The sequence below is a fragment of the Stegodyphus dumicola genome, chromosome 7 (genome assembly GCF_044657685.1).
Source record: "Stegodyphus dumicola isolate Sdum_Otavi_A_Nest chromosome 7, ASM4465768v1".
NCBI lineage: Eukaryota > Metazoa > Arthropoda > Arachnida > Araneae > Eresidae > Stegodyphus > Stegodyphus dumicola.
This window is the reverse complement of record NC_140774.1, coordinates 206,797,161-206,813,919: the sequence shown is the minus strand read 5'-3', so window position 1 is coordinate 206,813,919 and position 16,759 is coordinate 206,797,161. Positions and strand designations below refer to the sequence as shown.

At 37.3% G+C, this 16,759-nt stretch overlaps 1 protein-coding gene across 1 annotated transcript; it reads right to left on the bottom strand.

The window, feature by feature from the left end:
• Window positions 1-316: 316 nt before the first annotated feature.
• Window positions 317-7,507, bottom strand: LOC146996615 (uncharacterized). The gene is made up of 2 exons (XM_085819799.1): window positions 6,980-7,507; window positions 317-731 (listed from the first exon to the last, which is right to left on the bottom strand). Exons 1-2 carry the CDS (start codon window positions 7,250-7,252, stop codon window positions 651-653), a joined length of 354 nt encoding a protein of 117 aa, XP_085675925.1. The 5' UTR covers window positions 7,253-7,507; the 3' UTR covers window positions 317-650.
• Window positions 7,508-16,759: the final 9,252 nt, after the last annotated feature.

Below are 16,759 nucleotides of genomic sequence, written 5' to 3'. Positions count from 1 at the left end.
CGAATATTAAAAAATAACAATCGATATACAATGTGCTTATCAGAAAGTTGGCTCTGCGGCTACGAATATTTGATAGAAACGAATATTTTGCTACGAATATTTTGCACAGTACTAGAAAATGTAACAAAACATTTGCATACAATATTTCATGGTACTAGCTGAGAGCTATGATATATGTATTTACTATTATACCCCAAACTTATTTGAAAACATAACACGTACTACTTAACAGGTCAATACACTAATATGTAAATTGAAATACACAGAATATAATACACAAATTAAGTAAACACAATAAAATTTAATTATTAATAATGAATAGAAACGACACTGAAGTACAAATAGACAGACATTGATTGTAATAATCTGCATCTAGCAGGTAAAATGTTCCAGCAAAGTTAGTTATGTACTGCACTAAACATGGCTGCCATGCATATACGTAACATAGACACAATGGCGTGCCATTAGAGTATCTGAAATTGTCCTAATTTAAGTAACTGAACATTATCGTATCTAGTAAGATAAGAATTATGAAAGCTACCGATCTTCTGTAGTTGTTGGTTTAGAATTGCCTGCTGCTGACACCACTTCTGTTCAACAGAATTCACGAGAACAAATGTCCATCACTCGATGAATGATTAAATGCGAGCTTACTTCTCTTGAGCTTCTTCAGATGCGGACTGTAAAAAGAAACGACTGCCACTCATCATTTGCCCTAGACCGGAGGTAACCTGGAAAGAAGTTAAAGAAATATTTTTAAAACATGGTGTCATATATTATACTAGTACTCTCACCGGAGACAAAATTATCATTACTTTTGATTCTGCTCATTTTCGTGATCTTGCACTTGCATAAATATCACAGCTACAACTATGTGTTTCAGATGACAGCGTTTTGGCCATGGTCAACTCTTTTGCAACAACTTTCCAAGATGCTTAATTTGTGGCCAAGATGATCTCACAATATACATGTAAACATCCGAAAACGAATCAACCTACTTGTGTCAGATGCGGAAAAAATCACTAGGCCTCATTTAAATTTTGTGAATTGTATGTAAAACTTCGTAAGTTTCGAAATGATAAAAGGAAAGTTCATCAGCCACCCAAGAATTCTGAAAAAGCTGTCTCCACACAGCATTTTTCTACTGCTGTGTCTAAAGCTTCAAATGATTCTTCTGCACCCTCAGAAATGGACTTTTAAAAAATTAAAGATGTTTTCAATAGATTGATTACATTTGTTAATCAATTCAAGAAAATGCAGACTGCAGCTGAAAAGTTTAAGCTTGCACTTTGTCTTGTTGAACTTTTAGGCCCAAGGCCCAAGGCGTTTTGCTTACGGAGTACCTTTGCAAATAAATGCAATAACCTCCACAACTTCGTTAAGAAAATATTGAATAATTTAGATAAAGCATAGCTAAAGTGAGGAGTGAAGACCGTTAAGGGTTTAAAAAACCAGTAATGAATGAGGAGTCCACTCAAGGGACGAGAAATTCCTTCGACTTTCAATTTCGCTAAGGAAGGGTCAGAGACCTGTGCGATAAGAAAGTTCGAAGAGATCGCAGTCGATTTCAATGAAATCGAGACTGTTGGAAGAGAACTGGGGTGAGAGGAACTTGCCTCTGGCCCCGGGAAAGGTTATGTCTTGGCTACTCTGAAAAGCAGCGGAATCGCTAATGCCTTGGGATGAGCGTGGGAAGAGTGCCGGTCCGAAGACCAAAGATGGCTGGAGGGGGGCCAAAAATGGCGGAGGAGAGGAGAGAAACGAGGAGCGAAGGGGTAGGCGGGGGGGAGTTTTCACTCCGACCTCCCGTGGAGAAACCGTTAGGGGCTTAACTGCGAAAATAACTGGAGAAATTTTTTCGCAGCGGTCAGAGGACCAAAGATGGCTTAGGAGGGGCCAAACATGGCGGAAGAGAGGAGAGAAGAGAGGAGCGAAAGGGTAGGTGGGGGGGGGGAGTTTGCACTCCGACCGCCCGCAGGGAAACCGTTAGTCGCTTAACTGCGAAAATGACTGGAGAACTTTTTTCATGGCGCGAGGAGTGAATGGGGGGGGGGGGAAAGGTAAGGCTATTGTGAAGGAAAGAGAAGCTAGGAGAGGAGAAGTTAAACTTTAAACTTGAAGGGGATTATTTTTGCGTGATATTTAGCAGGTTTCTTTTCTGGCTGGAGTTGTAATTGAAGAAATGCAAGCTTGATGATTGTGCCTGGAAATTAAAAACATGAAATCAATAGTGAGGGATTAGTATGAGTTTTGCGTTAATTATTAAAGCATTAGGAGATAAATTTAGGGTATAAAGATAGAGTGTTGATCAGGGTGAAATATTGATGAATTTTTACTAAACTATTCTGTTTTTTATGATTCATTCTTTGATGACTGGTAAAGGTCATGGCAAAGGGAGATATGATGGACTGAGCAGCACGGATTTATTTGTCAAAATGAATGAAGCTGGATTAGGTCCAGGGGTAGGAGAAATAATTTAAGATTGTCGGGTTAGGCCCGTGAAGTGCTTTAGTTAGAATTAAGAGATTTCCCTAGTCAAGCAAACACCTCCGTTTTGGCTTCCTAGGAAAGATGTTAAATGTTCTCGAGAGAACGCTCCTAGGTCGCTTGGCAGAACTGGGTTCTGTCGGATTGTATACAGGGAGTGAGTGCAGGACCGGGTTATCTATAAACGTTAATCTGTTAAAGAATTTGGCCGAATTGTGCCGGAAATAGGCATCTAGGGGTTGAATTTGAAGATCATTATGAAGCACTTCATTTCGGACATAATAGTGAGCATTAGTCAGGATACGAAGTGTAATACTCTGAAACACTTGAATTTTCTTGAGGTGGCTGTTAGCTGCTGTAGACCATATTGCTGCGGCGTAGGTGAGTATAGGAAAGATGGTGCTTTTGTGGAGTAGGATTTTATTTTTCAGGGAGAGATGGCTGGTTCTGTTGATGAGGCTGAATAATTGAGTTCTGGCTTTGGCTATTGCATAATTAATATGGGTGTTCCAGAGTAACCTCGAATCGAGATAGACTCCTAGATATTTATATGAGTCCACCCAGGGTATATCCTCTTCAAAGAGCCTGAATGGTTGGAGTTGATTATGGACGTTCCTCTTCCTGGAGAAGAAAACGGTGGCGGCACTTTTGGCAACGTTAATTTTAATTTTCCAGGTAACGAGCCAGGACTCTAAGTCTGATAAGTACTGCTGTAGGTGCATGAGAGTAAGGTGTAGTGATGAGTGCTGTGACATAATGGCTGTGTCGTCTGCATAAAGTGCAAGATCAACACTGGGTGATTGTAGTATGTCATTTACATACAAGTTGAAAAGCAATGCGCTAAGTATTCCTCCTTGAGGTACACCCGCCTGGATAGGTCTAGGAGAAGAGATAGAGTTTTTAACTTTAACAGAAAAGGAACGATTACTGAGATCTGAGATAAGAGTGCATTATGTGCACAAAGTTAGCAGGAATTTCAAGTCGCATGAGCTTGTATAAAATTCCGATGTGCCAACACCTGTCGAAAGCCTTTGCAACATCTAAGTAAACAATAGCTGTAGGCTTTCCACTGCGAGATCCTGTATGAATGATTTCTACTACCCTCAGTAGCTGGGTCTGAGTGGAGTGTTTAGCACGAAAACCGAATTGTTGAGAAATAATAATATTTCGGCTTCGGCAGAAATCATTCAGGTATCTAAGCAGTATAGCTTCGTAAATTTTACTAATTGAAGACAGGAGGCTGATCGGTCTATAATTTTGAGGGACTTTTGGGTCCATACCAGGTTTTAGAATAGGGATCACACAGGCATTTTTCCAGCTATTAGGAAAGTATTTTAACCTGAGCATGGAATTCATCAAAACTGCTAGGTAAAATACAAATTTGACAGGTAAGTTCTTAATCATGCGATTAGAAATCCTATCTAGGCCGGGTGCCTTGGTAGGTTTGAGATTTTTGATGAAGGTAGAAATCTCAGTCATTGTTGTGATAATGGGTTCCTCAGGTTGATCTGAGGAGAGAAAAGTTTCAACTTGGTGTTGGACTTCATGCATATGCTGAGCACAGGAATCGAACATGAGTCCGGTATTAGGTGAGAATTGTGTTTGGAGGCTGTCCGCAATACGTTCAGCCTTCTCGGTGTCTGTGAGTGCCATCCGGTCATTGACCGTGCCCATTAGGGGGGGAATGTCGTGTTTTGGTTTGCGAAGCCGTGCGCTAGCAACCCAGAGGCTATTATCAGAAGTCTTTAAGGACTTAAGATAGTTTGTATATTTTTCGCCTGAAAATTTCTGAATGTCAGACTTAATCTCGTTCTGGATCCTTCGCAGTTGAGTTCGAATAGATTCGAGTCTTGTGTTTTGCCAATCTCTGCGAAGGCGGTTTTTAATTTTGATTTTTTCTTTAATATTGGCCGGTAATTTGGAATAATTAGTTTTGAATTTAGGTTTAGAAGCCGCATTAAATGCGTTTATGAGGGTTTGGTTGAGCCTTTGAATGGCAGAGTCAACTTCCTGATTATTGCTAATTTGGATAGGGGGGAGAATACCAGATTCCAAAACATACCGAAAGTCATCCCAACTTGTTGAGATTTGCGCCGGTAAATTTTCATTGATTTTGTTAGAGTTAAGGGTCAGGTGTACTGGGTAGTGGTCAGAGGACAATTCCTGTATCACCTCTATCGAATAAGCTAAAGGAATATTTTTGAAGAGAGCCAAATCAATAATTGAGGGAGCACCTATACCCCCAGGAAACTGATAATGGGTAGGTGCATTTGGCGCAATAATTTGGATATGGGCGTCCTGAGCCCAGTTTTTTAGTTTATCGCCATAGTTGTTGGCAGTGACACAATCCCAACTTCTATGACGAGCATTGAGATCTCCTGCAATAATCAGGTTATTAGAAATTCCACAAAGTTTTCTGAGATCGGAGATAAAGACAGGTCCCCGTCTCGGAGGCATATAGCAGGACGCTACTGCTATGGGGGGGCAGTTTGGAAGGTAAATTTGTACAATTGTTGCCTCTAAAGCCTCTAATTGTGAAGTAGGAATTCTTGAATGTTTCAAGGAGCGTTTTATATAAATGGAAGTACCGCCACTAGCACGAATAGTGTCACTGTTGCTATCCGCTCTGTCATTGCGGTAGCAGGTATAATTCGCGATATTCGCACTAAGTCCCTCAACCAGGTGTGTCTCAGAAATGAGGAAGAGGTCCAAGTGGTGCTCACTAATATAATCCCGGACTTCATGTATTTTTTTCTTGATGCCGTTGGCATTCCAGAATGCTATTGAGATGGGGTCTTCTGCTGCTGGGCTATTGAATTCAAATATTTAGTTGAGAAGGCTGCAGTATGCCTCATAGATGCAGAAGGCTCGCTCCGGCCCAGATGAGACAAGTCTGAGCTTCGGCAGAGCCTCCCGGAATGCTTGGAGAAGTATGGAATGTTGGATGCCAAATTCTCTGGAAATTTGGAATACGCTGCGCAGAGTATCTGTGCAGCTTCCGTCGTCAGGAGTCGAGGCTGGAGCCTGGGCTGCTGGTGGTGGCGTCTGGTTTTGGAGCTGCTCTTGCATCCGGTTAGGAGAAGGGCTGGTTCGCTGAGGCTTTGGCTGGGGAAGTCCAGGATTATTTTTATGTCCGGAAACAATTGTGGAGAAAAGGGGATCCGTGCTGCTGAGAGGAGCAGGGGTTGGAGCTGGTACAAATTTTGTATTCCCGGCACCTTTTCCGAAAGTTGGGTTTTTTTTTATTTTTGTTACGATTATTAGGATGTCTTGGGCAGTGAAGCCAGTTACTGGCATGGCTGCCAAGGCAATTGGCACAGGTGTTAGGTGCATCTGGGTCTTTCGTGCACTGGGCTGCGTAATGCGGCCCAGCGCATTTCAGACACTTAAGAGGCAAAGTACAGACTGCTGAGCTGTGGAAGAAACCCTGACAGCGCCAGCACTGGCTTGGTCCTTTCCTGCCGATGTGCTTTTCGATGCTGATGTCTAAACCCATCATTGAGGTTTCTTCGAAAATATCGAATGCATTTAGTGATGGGTTTAACTGAATAAGAAATAGAGGCATGGGGTGCCGGGTTTTATGCTTTTTAAATTGGGTTACATTTAAGACACTGTAACCAATATATGTAAGCTCTTGAGCAATTTTTTCGGGCTTGGCAGTAATGGGGAGGCCCCTATTGACTGCTTTAATAGGCCGGTCCTGTTTGAGGTTGAAAGATTTGTATTGTGCACCATGCGTGTTAAGAATAGACGCAACGGTGCGGTAGTCGTTTTCTTCTTGCACTGCAATACGAAGATATTTTCCCTTCATTTGGCACTGGGCCGAAGGTACAGCATTTTGTATCACAGTAACAAGGAATTCAAAATCTTTAGGATCTACGAAGAAATAGGGTATTCTTCGCGATCGGGTGGGGGGGGGAGTACTGCTTTCGCCTTGCTTCTCTGATCTTTCGTCTGCGGCTGCAGGATTAGTTTCTGCTTGAGGGGGGTCGTTCTCTCCGCGCTCGCTCCAAAAGGGGGGGAGGCTTTGAGAAGCGACCGGTTCTAACTGGTTTTGTGGTTGCTTTCCCGCGCCTTTAGAAACTAAATGGCGGGGAGGCTCTGTGAATCCATCGTTATCAGTAATTCTGATTTTCTTTGGTTTTGGATTAGGTTGGCTGGTTCTTTTATTTAAATTTAAATTCTGGATTTTTTCGCTTGTTGAGTTTATTATTTTTTCAGTTTGGAGTTTAGCTGGGGCTAAGATACTCTTTTTATCTGAAATTTGGATTGAATTAGAATTAGGTTTTTTCGGAGAGTTAGTTTTGTTGGTTGCCGAAATATTTGGTTTAGATTTTTGTCTGTGATCATAGACAGGTCTATCCAAGGAATCGCTATTTTGCTTTTTTACAACGGAGAGTATTTTGCTTATACATTCCTCCTCTGTAGGAGGAATGCTGAAAAGTGGCAATTGCAAGCGTTTGGCAAGATTAGTGAGGGAAGATAAAACTACCTGAGACTCCTGCTGAACTTGCTTCATGTCGAAATTGCTTAGCGGTGTTGCTCTCTTGCTTCTCGCCAGGGTCTGTTCGAGGTCAGTAAACCTCGCCTTTAGCTGGTAGAGTTGCTTGAGTTCAATTAAGAGGGTGTCCGGATCCGGAACAGGAATAGAGTCTGAATCGGGAGTAGATGAAGTCGTCTCCGGAACAGAGGTAGAAGGTGAAGAGATCGAGGATAGATGAGGAGAAGTGGTGTCCATCGCGGTAGGAGATGGGGTGCCGGCCATTGCTTCCGGCGTCGTTGGGGACGGAGCTCATGACTGAACGTCTTTCGCCCACGGTGGTTGCCCTGCGAATGAGAACTTTTAGGTGACATTGAAGTTTAATTTACATCTGCTTTTGAAAGATGACTTCCCTAGTTCCTTCTACCTTCGATAGATGGCATTATATTACGGTAACTTTTCTTGATGTTCTCCTTTGCTCCGCCCAGCGAGGTTTTGTAGCTCCTCCTGCTCCAACCTACTCCGAATTCTCTTCAGAGATCCTCCCGCATGTTCCTAAAACGTACTCGCTGTACCTCCTGCTGTGAGAGCTGCTTCGCTGCTATTGGTTAGAAGAATTTAGACGTAACATAGAGCTTTCGATGTCATTTGTTTTGTCACGTGGTAAAGCTTCTCGTACTCCAGCCATACTTATACCGGATTATTCGGATCGGATTGCGTGCGGCGGTTAAGTTTTAATCCTTTAAAAAAATCAGTTAAGAAGTCAGAGGTGATTTTATGTACAACTGAATTAATTCATATGTTAATATATATTTTCACTTTATGCAATACACACTTGAGAAATACCGGATCATTACAAATGAAGGAAAATGGGTTATTTGCTTGAGAGGGTTATATCCATATTGCATTTTGCTAATGGAATGTTGGAAAAACAATATTTAACATAGTTTATTAATCTTTTATTGTGATACAACCACATTTTTAAGAACAAGATTACAAAGTTTACAATTATACGCCTAAATTTATCTCAGTTTTCACTCTGAGATGGAATCCCAGGAAAAATATTGTTAATGATGGACTAGATCAATGTAGTTATATACAGAAAGCACACCTGGGATCTTTTCCTTTACTGAATAACATTTGCCAGTCAATTTACAGCAAAATATATATGCCTACATTGCCTACTGTCCATTAAATTAAATATAACCTTTGAATCGCTCTTAATATTATTTTGTTTTAAAAGTAACTATTGTCAGTTAATTCTATCAGTAACCTTTAGTATGCATTAGGTAGTAAGGAATATACTTTTTAGACACACAAACATTGCTTGGATTATCCTAAATTTTCATTTATATTTTAAAGTACACAGTGTCATTTCCATTATCTATTTCTACTTCATTACTTAAAAAAAAAAAAAAAAAAAAAAAAAAAAAAAAGATGGGGATGACCTAGTGTGACAAATTGCATTTTGAATGTATTTTAAATTTACCATTAATATTTTAAACTACATTTTGCACCAATATTTATGTTTGCTCTCCCATTAAGGAAAACAAATATAATAATATAATGTTATTAAATTAAAATTCCTGTGTTTAATTCCATCTTTAACAAGAGCCATAAAATATATGGAATTTACGTTCTTACCACAGATGTGGTAAGTCATGAACTCATTGGCAACTTTGAAGAGCATTTGCAAACTTGTTGGTGAGTTAGGAGAGGGATGTTTGTTTGCATATCTTTTAAATTTATTTCAACGATACATCCACCACCACCTATTGTTTTACATTCTTCTTCTTCAATACAAGACACGCACAATTCTAGGCTTTTTTTCACCGTTGTTTTCTCTATAAATCTTTTTAATAAAAAAAATATAAAAAAATTGCAAAATTTTGGCACCAGAATCCTAAAATGAGAAAGGAAAGAGAGGCATGTGATGCCTTTTATGTTGTATGCATGCAGAAAGCAACATCGCCAAAGATTTTACCAGAGACAACAGAAACTGCGGTATGTGGTCCACCCGAATGCTGAAGTACTGAAATTCCCATAGGAGGGATCATAATCTGCAACCACACTGGCGAAAATATCTGGAGAAGTGCTGTCTGGGAGAATGCTATGTGTATACTTGGGTTGCCATATAAATGATTTTTAGTGACATGTGTAGCCACATAAATTTTTCTTCGCAGCATGGTTTAGACCATCAATACTTTTTCACAGCATTCTGGTGAGGTTCAGAAAATTAGAAAGTACCAAAATTCATCATTTTAGAATTATTTTGAGTAAATTATACACTTTGTGAACTGTGATGAACAAAAATTAATAAGCTGTCCTTCCCTCAAACCAATTTCCTTTCTTCCACATAATGATTTATTTGCATATATCAAAACTTTACTATTGCAATATGCTTTTGGAACGATTATTATTTCAATCTATGAGATTTTTACTTTACCACCAAAGAAAATGCACAGACATCACTGCTGGGAAATAACTACCTCTAAAAATCTGAGATGTATTAATAATAAACAGGTACCTTTGTCACAATTTGAATTATTATTTTTAAAGCACATTGATACTTAATTATGTTAAAAGAAAAAAAAAAAAAAAAAAAAGCACTATCCTACTTGATCTGGTTTTCCTACCGGAGCTGGTGAATGAACTCACTAGTTTGACTCATTGATTAAGATAACATAATCTGTATGTATGGCTGTTACAGTTATATTATTCTTCAGTTCAGAACTAAGTAAGTGCTACATAGCAAAAAGTTAAAGTAGTTTTTTTTTAAAGTGACCATTGTTTCAGCTAACTTTGGTAGAAAAAATAAGCAGCCCTTAAATGCTTTGCCATGTTCAAGTAACCTAACAAAACCCTCGTTAGAACATTATAAGTGACTACAGCTATAGTTATGCATAGAACTTTGCAAATAGAAGGATAAATAATATAAATTAATTTTTTCCAGATGAATCTTAATACATCAACACCATCAAGGATCACATCCATGGTCTGCATCAAAAAAATATGCCACATTATGTCATGCATTATGCATCCCCATACAGGTCTGAAACCAAGTGTAATCGTATGGTCCATTACATTCCAGTTGCCTTCACGTTTAACGCTCATCGGTGGCCAGGGCAACCTGTATGGTTGCCCTGGCCACCGATGAGCACTGTATGCAATGGGCAGCAAGACATAGGAGCGTCAAAATATTTAGAATTTTGGCAGGAACTGGAAGGCATAATTTGCAAGCAGCAGTTATTCTATTAGGTGATAAAATATCTAGCTCTGGCTTCGCTAGCAGCCAAGCAGTAAAGTAGTTGAATACTGATAATTCGACCTGAATTTACATTCTGGCGAACAGGTTGGCTGCATGTGTGTTTTCATAGTTTTCCGCATATATGAAATATGTATAAGCTAATTTTTCTTTGAAAGTACTCCATGAAAGTATCTCTACCCTTAGCCAAGTTACTATACTGTAATCAAATAAATTAAACACCCTCCCCCAAAAAAAAACAGCGTCCATGTTTAATGTGCAGTTGAACAGGTGCCATTGTTTGGGGCTACTGTAAATGATTTATCAGATTTAAAAATTCTAATATCAAAAATATTATGCATATTATAATGATTGAATCCAAGTAAAGAATGGGAAATTATCCAAATTTTCTTTAAGTACAACAAATGTTTTGTTGTGTATGTTATGTGAGCACCAGCTACATTATGTACAAAAATACCATGTGAGCACCAGGTGCATTTTGTACATAATGTATTAACAGTACATTATGTACAAAAATGCACTCCTTAATGTTTGCCCAATGGAAGACTTCAAATGTGATAGATGATGCAGTATGGAAACTCATACAAAAAATGTGAAATCAATAGCCATTTGGAAGTGTGCTATGTGATCAATGTTCATAAAATGTATGTAGCATGCGAGGTAATTTTTTAGTTTCCAGTTCATTTCCATAAATTGATTATTGTATGTACACTATTTTTGAAAAGGCAATGTTTTTAAAATCTGATGAATCATCATTTATTATTACTCTGATGTTTTCGAAGCTCACTGCTGTCTATCTTTAGAGGTTGTCTAGAACTAGTGATCAACAAGGAATGTCTAGCACATAACAGAGAACAATTCCTAAATTCCCACCATTTTTTCTATTGATCTATTAATCCCTTGATCTATGATTTCATCAGATCTGTTATCTACTGAATATATCAGGCCTATGATTATAAAAAAACTAACGTACCACAGTCTACCCATGGCTACATCAGCTGAACACTAGTAATAACTAAAATCTACTTTTCTCACATATTCTAGGTGCACATCCAGTATCTGTTTATCTTCATGCAATGGCTGTATGAGGTGGTATACTCTGAGTTTAACTGTTTTTTAAACCATGTACTTAAAGTCTAACTGATTTGCTTACACATGTACAGTTAAACCATGTATTAAAATTTATTTGTATAATAAATATGGCTTTATCTCCTGTCTTCAATAATGTTATGCTTTTAAGGGCCATCAGTGTTTTAAGATTACAACAGTTATTTATATTAATGTTAACCCCCCAAAATATTAAATCATTGTGGAAATCTACAAATTAGACAAACTATAATTATCATTTTCTTCTAATATTTAATCTAAAGCAATGGTTCTCAACCTTTTGACTAATGCTTACCATCTAAACAAAAATTGAAAACCTTTAATACCACCACCACTCCTGAACAAAGCTCAAATCACATAAATTTACGAGTGTTAGAAAAAAAACTCAATCAGAATGTTGGGTTTTAATTTTTTAATTTGATAGTTAAAAATACTTTGCTTCTTTGTATACCACCGGTTGAGAACCCCTGATCTAAAGAAATGTTTCTATGTTGTTTAGATTCATCCACACTCATTCTGCAAATAAATTGAGGAAATTTTTATATTTTTGTCTATTAACAGTCAAATGGTAACTGCGTTAAGTGATAATATCAGTAGAACATATTCGCTGTACAGATGATTTTCATACTCTTTCTCAAATGTACACATAACTACTAATAATTTATTCATAGTAAATCATTAATAGAAGATTTTACTCTTTGATGAAACACATTTTACTTAACTTATCTTTTATGCACTTTTGTAACATACATGTTAAACGACAGTTTACATATTTTCTAATTAATATTTCTTTCACTTAAATCATCATTTCCTAGAAACTGGTATTGCTGTTTGTTATTAATTTTTCATTAAAATGCTTTCATAAGTTTTTTTACCTTCTCAGAATTTTACTTCATGTGATGAATAAGCATTATTTCCATTAAGTTGGAAAATTTGGATCTAGGAAAATATAAAGTTTGTCCAGTTTTGTCTGACATCATTCTAAATCTCAAAACAAATCTATAGCACATTACTTTAGAGACAATTTTGATTAAAAAATCTGTGCAAAATAACATTAACAAGAGAAGTTATCCTAGCTGTATCTAAGCAAATGTTCTGTGATACATATTTATGTAGGTATAATATATTTATGATATATTTTATTATAAAGATTAAGAGTTTTACTAAACATACATCACTAAACCTAGCTTCATATTTAAAGACACAAAACATTTGTATACTGATCTCAGGCAGGTCATGGCTGGCTTGGTCTTTCATGTATTTTCTAATCAGAAAAGCAGATATGAGACAAATATCATTTAGTAGCTTCCATGAGAGCATCTCTCAAGCAAAATACTTGTCAAAATTAATTAATTAGCTTTTAAAGGTACATTAAAAGCATGATGTTATTAAGAAGAGAAAAGTTCCACAAAGCAGAAAAAAAATCTAAAGTACAAATTAGCAGGAAATCCAGCCTTAGTCCTACGAAGCTTTATTACAGCACTATTATATTTATTGTTTTAAACTCTAATTCATTTATTCAGAAAAACCATTCTATTAAGAAATTTTATATAACCATCATTAAGAAAAATATATTGTTTTTAATATGTTTTTATATGACTACTTCATTTTAGACAACATATATATTACTTTATGAAGCCAAATAATAGATATGCAAGACTTTGTTGAATATCAACTGTGTAGATCTTTTGAAATTTTAATATACAATTAGGTGCTTTATTAGTGTTGGAAACATGATTTTGTAAGTAATTATTTTCTCAGAAGACATGCTGTATTTTTATCTTAAATCTGGCTGGTATTTTCTAGGGAAGATAATCTTTTAGAAGACTTTTGCTTACATTTTTGTTTGATTTATTCCTTAGAAAATTTCATGAATATCATAATGTTGACTGAGCAATGCTACTAAGGCATTAGTTTTATATCATTATGCACAATGGCAAATGGTATGAGAGCAACTAAATGGCTAGTCAATAAGACAGTGATTATTTCTGGTGCTTTTTATTAAACATGATCTGTAGCTTTCATAAGTATAATAAAATCTGAGATAGAGTTAGTAATACATCACGAATCAACTTGACTGCTTTATGTAATCTTAAACAATGCCTAAGCCACTTTAATAAGGGAGTGTACCAAGTGTCTTTCTAAACTTACAGCTGATATCACTCAAAACAGTTTTATGTATCTTATCATGCACATAAATTATGTCATGATGCAAAATATTTTCCCAGCATGATTCCAGCAAAGGTAAGTTGAGCCTCCAGCAATGCACACTTCACATTATCAGCTATACCCCATTAATAGAGATTTCCTGATTTCAAAGCAGAGAACCACTGTACACATATATAGCAATCCTGTAACTGTCTAGTAGCGGGTGGTTTTACTATACTTCACCTTGTTGTAATGATGCTATTAATTATATTTTCAAAGATATCCCTGCCACTATGATAATGAAAAACTGCAGTTGCTTATGATACTGTAAAACTTAATTTTTCATCTCTTCAAATATTAATTTGATCCAAGACACTCTGATATTTATTAGTAACAAAGTGTCATGCACATATTATGCAAATATAATTATTTTGGCTTTGTATATATTGTTAATGTTTACTTCAGGACAGTTTGGCTATGTTGTAATTGTAAGTCACTTTGTTTTTTATTTGCAATCTACTGGTGGTTGGGAAAAGTATAAAAGAAAATCATCTAATATGAATGTGTTGTCAACTCCATTGATGGCTGCATGAAGTCTTTAGGTGCTATCTATCCTGCATCATTAATTTTTTATACAGAAATATGCAATAGTTTTATAAACTATGTAAAGTACTTACTCCTGAAGTTTCTTAGATAACTGTTAATCAATAATACACTAATAGCCATTAAAATTGCTATAGCATGAAGGAAAGCAAATAAAAAAAAAATATTTGTTGTGCGTAAATAGTATGGCATGAAGACAAAATGATTAAATTCGTAAGCAGCTTGGGGGTTTACAAGGGTGCGAAATCAGTCGAAACAACTGCTCCACCTGGCAGCTAAAACGGCCCTTATCCAGTTAGGCACTGAGTAGAATTTCACTTGAATGACAGAAATCGGCATCTCATTCCATTCTGATTCAAGTCTATGGCACACTTCATCAATCGTATTAGACGGAAAGGGTTGCTAGGCCAGTCCTCAGCAAACCATGAGCAGGCATTTTCAATGGGTGACAGATCTGGAGACCATACAGGCCAGGGCAGCAATCAAATACACTGCATACGGAGGAAGGTCAGAACACAATGTGCAACATGTGGTCTTGAATTGTCCTGTTGGAAGATTGCATTTGGCAGGCTTCAAAGATAGGGCACAACCCCTGGATGTAAGATGTCACAAATGTACCGATCTGGCATTCAAATTACCATCGATCCGAACTAAAGATGTGTGTGCCATGTGCTCAGTGGCTGCCTATACTATCACATTAGGGTTCCTATGCCGATACTGAATGCAACCAGGCGATGTGCGGTCTCCTTGGAGCCTCTAGACACTTATACGACCATCAGAATAATGCACACAGAAACGGGACTCATCTGAAAAGACGACATTGTGCCCCTCCTATATCCAGCTTTGTTGTTGGACACACCACAGTAGCCATCTCTCTCTGTGCTGCATTGTCAAGGAAAGCTAAAGTAATGGACACTGTGCTGATAGTCCATGCTGATGCAAACGTTGACACACTGTACGAGCAGATACTGGGCATGCTGCAAATATGCCCATTTTCTGACTAATGGTCTGTGATGTGGTTGTAAATTTGGAGGGCTGACCTCACAATATGCCTGTCCTTTCGGGTATTAATCATGGGACGGCAATGAGATCCTGCATGCCGTTCAGTATAATCCTCAGCATTTCATACATGCCATATTCACTTAACAGCGGTTGGATGTCGACTAGTGCAACGGGCGATATCACAGAACGATAATCCACATTCTCTATAGGCAACAATTCTGGCTGCTTATGTTTTTCCTGTGATTCACATAAATTAGTATGCAACTGAATACCCACATCCAAAACTGAAACAATGTTTTTTGATACATTACTAGTGACAATGACAAAGTAGTATTCTAGTTTACCTTTTTAAAAGACGGATATCATCAGAAGTTGCTCTATATTTTTAAATAATCGAAAACAATATTCTTTTTCAGAATATCGGTTATTACTGAAAATATTAACAGTCTTCCATTTTTTAATTTTAGTTCCAGAAAATATTAACATACCAATGAAATATTAAAAGATTAAACTGTTTTTCTACCAAAAATTTTCAAAAATACAAAACCAATCTTGTTTTATTATAAAATAAATAAACAATTCCTTCATGCCAAGCTCCAACTCCCTCAAAATTGAATCTCTAATGTTAAATCAAAATTCTCTTACATTATATCACAACCTCTGATATTTGAAAATCTAAAGTACAATAATAGATACTTTTATGCTCCGGTAACGAAATTTCTTTTGCATAATTATATATTTTGTTTGCCGAAATTTGTCTTCCTAGTAAATATATCTTATGCCGTCCAAATAAAATACTTCAAGCGTTATGTCTGAAGAGGTTTGTGTTCTATATTCTTTACCAGCTGTACCTTTTAGTGGTTTATTATTAATTCAGAATTGTATATGCATACAAAATTTATTACGTCTTATACAGCAAACTACAAATTACACTAGAAGCCTGCGAATTTTTCCCGCGCTCGTTACCCCTGAGCTGCGGTTCACAACACTTCAGAATCCATGCAATCGGCTTGTCACGTGACCAAACAAGTGACGTTTTTGACGTAGCAAGTAGGTCAGCCAATAGTGATTCAGCATTGTCACAGCAGGGGGTACGGCGAGTACGTTTTAGGAACATGCGATCCTCCCACGTCTGGAACCTATTATGTCATGTGACCTTCGGGCTTTCCTTCAAGAACCGGCAAAGTTGCGTAGTGCAATGGTTCGGTATATATTTTAAGTGTCTAAGTCACCCGCGTTCCTCGGTCCAGCTCTTTATCTTTTGTTCATCTCGGAGTTTCCGCACCATGGTTTGGACAATTATTCTCTTTTAGCATGTTATGCCGATGATACGGCGATTTCAATTAAATCTATCAAAGCAAATCACGCTACCGACCAAATGCAAATTATCCGGTACCTTTCCATTTTGCCGGCGCAAGTCGCCAAAAACGGTACAACCGATGCCAAACCGAATATCCTAGCTAGTAACCTTATACGCCTCATTTTCAAAATAAGTCGCAGCCATTTCTTAACAGATTGTTTCTTTCAATACTGGCATACAATTGCATAGAAATTTTATCAAATAGCTCAATTTTATGCTAAGACCATTTGCGGTAATTAATTCAATTAGGATGAAATCACACTGCTCATCCAAAGTAGAAAATATAGAAAAGGCAAAGTCAAGTGTT

Excerpts from the sequence above, each read along its gene's own strand:
- LOC146996615 (XM_085819799.1), bottom strand. The coding sequence starts at position 7,252 with ATGGCCGGCACCCCATCTCCTACCGCGATGGACACCACTTCTCCTCAT. Across the intron at positions 732-6,979 it reads AAGTTCAGCAGGAGTCTCAG|GTTACCTCCGGTCTAGGGCA; the intron begins GTAGTTTTATCT and ends ACTTCTTTCCAG.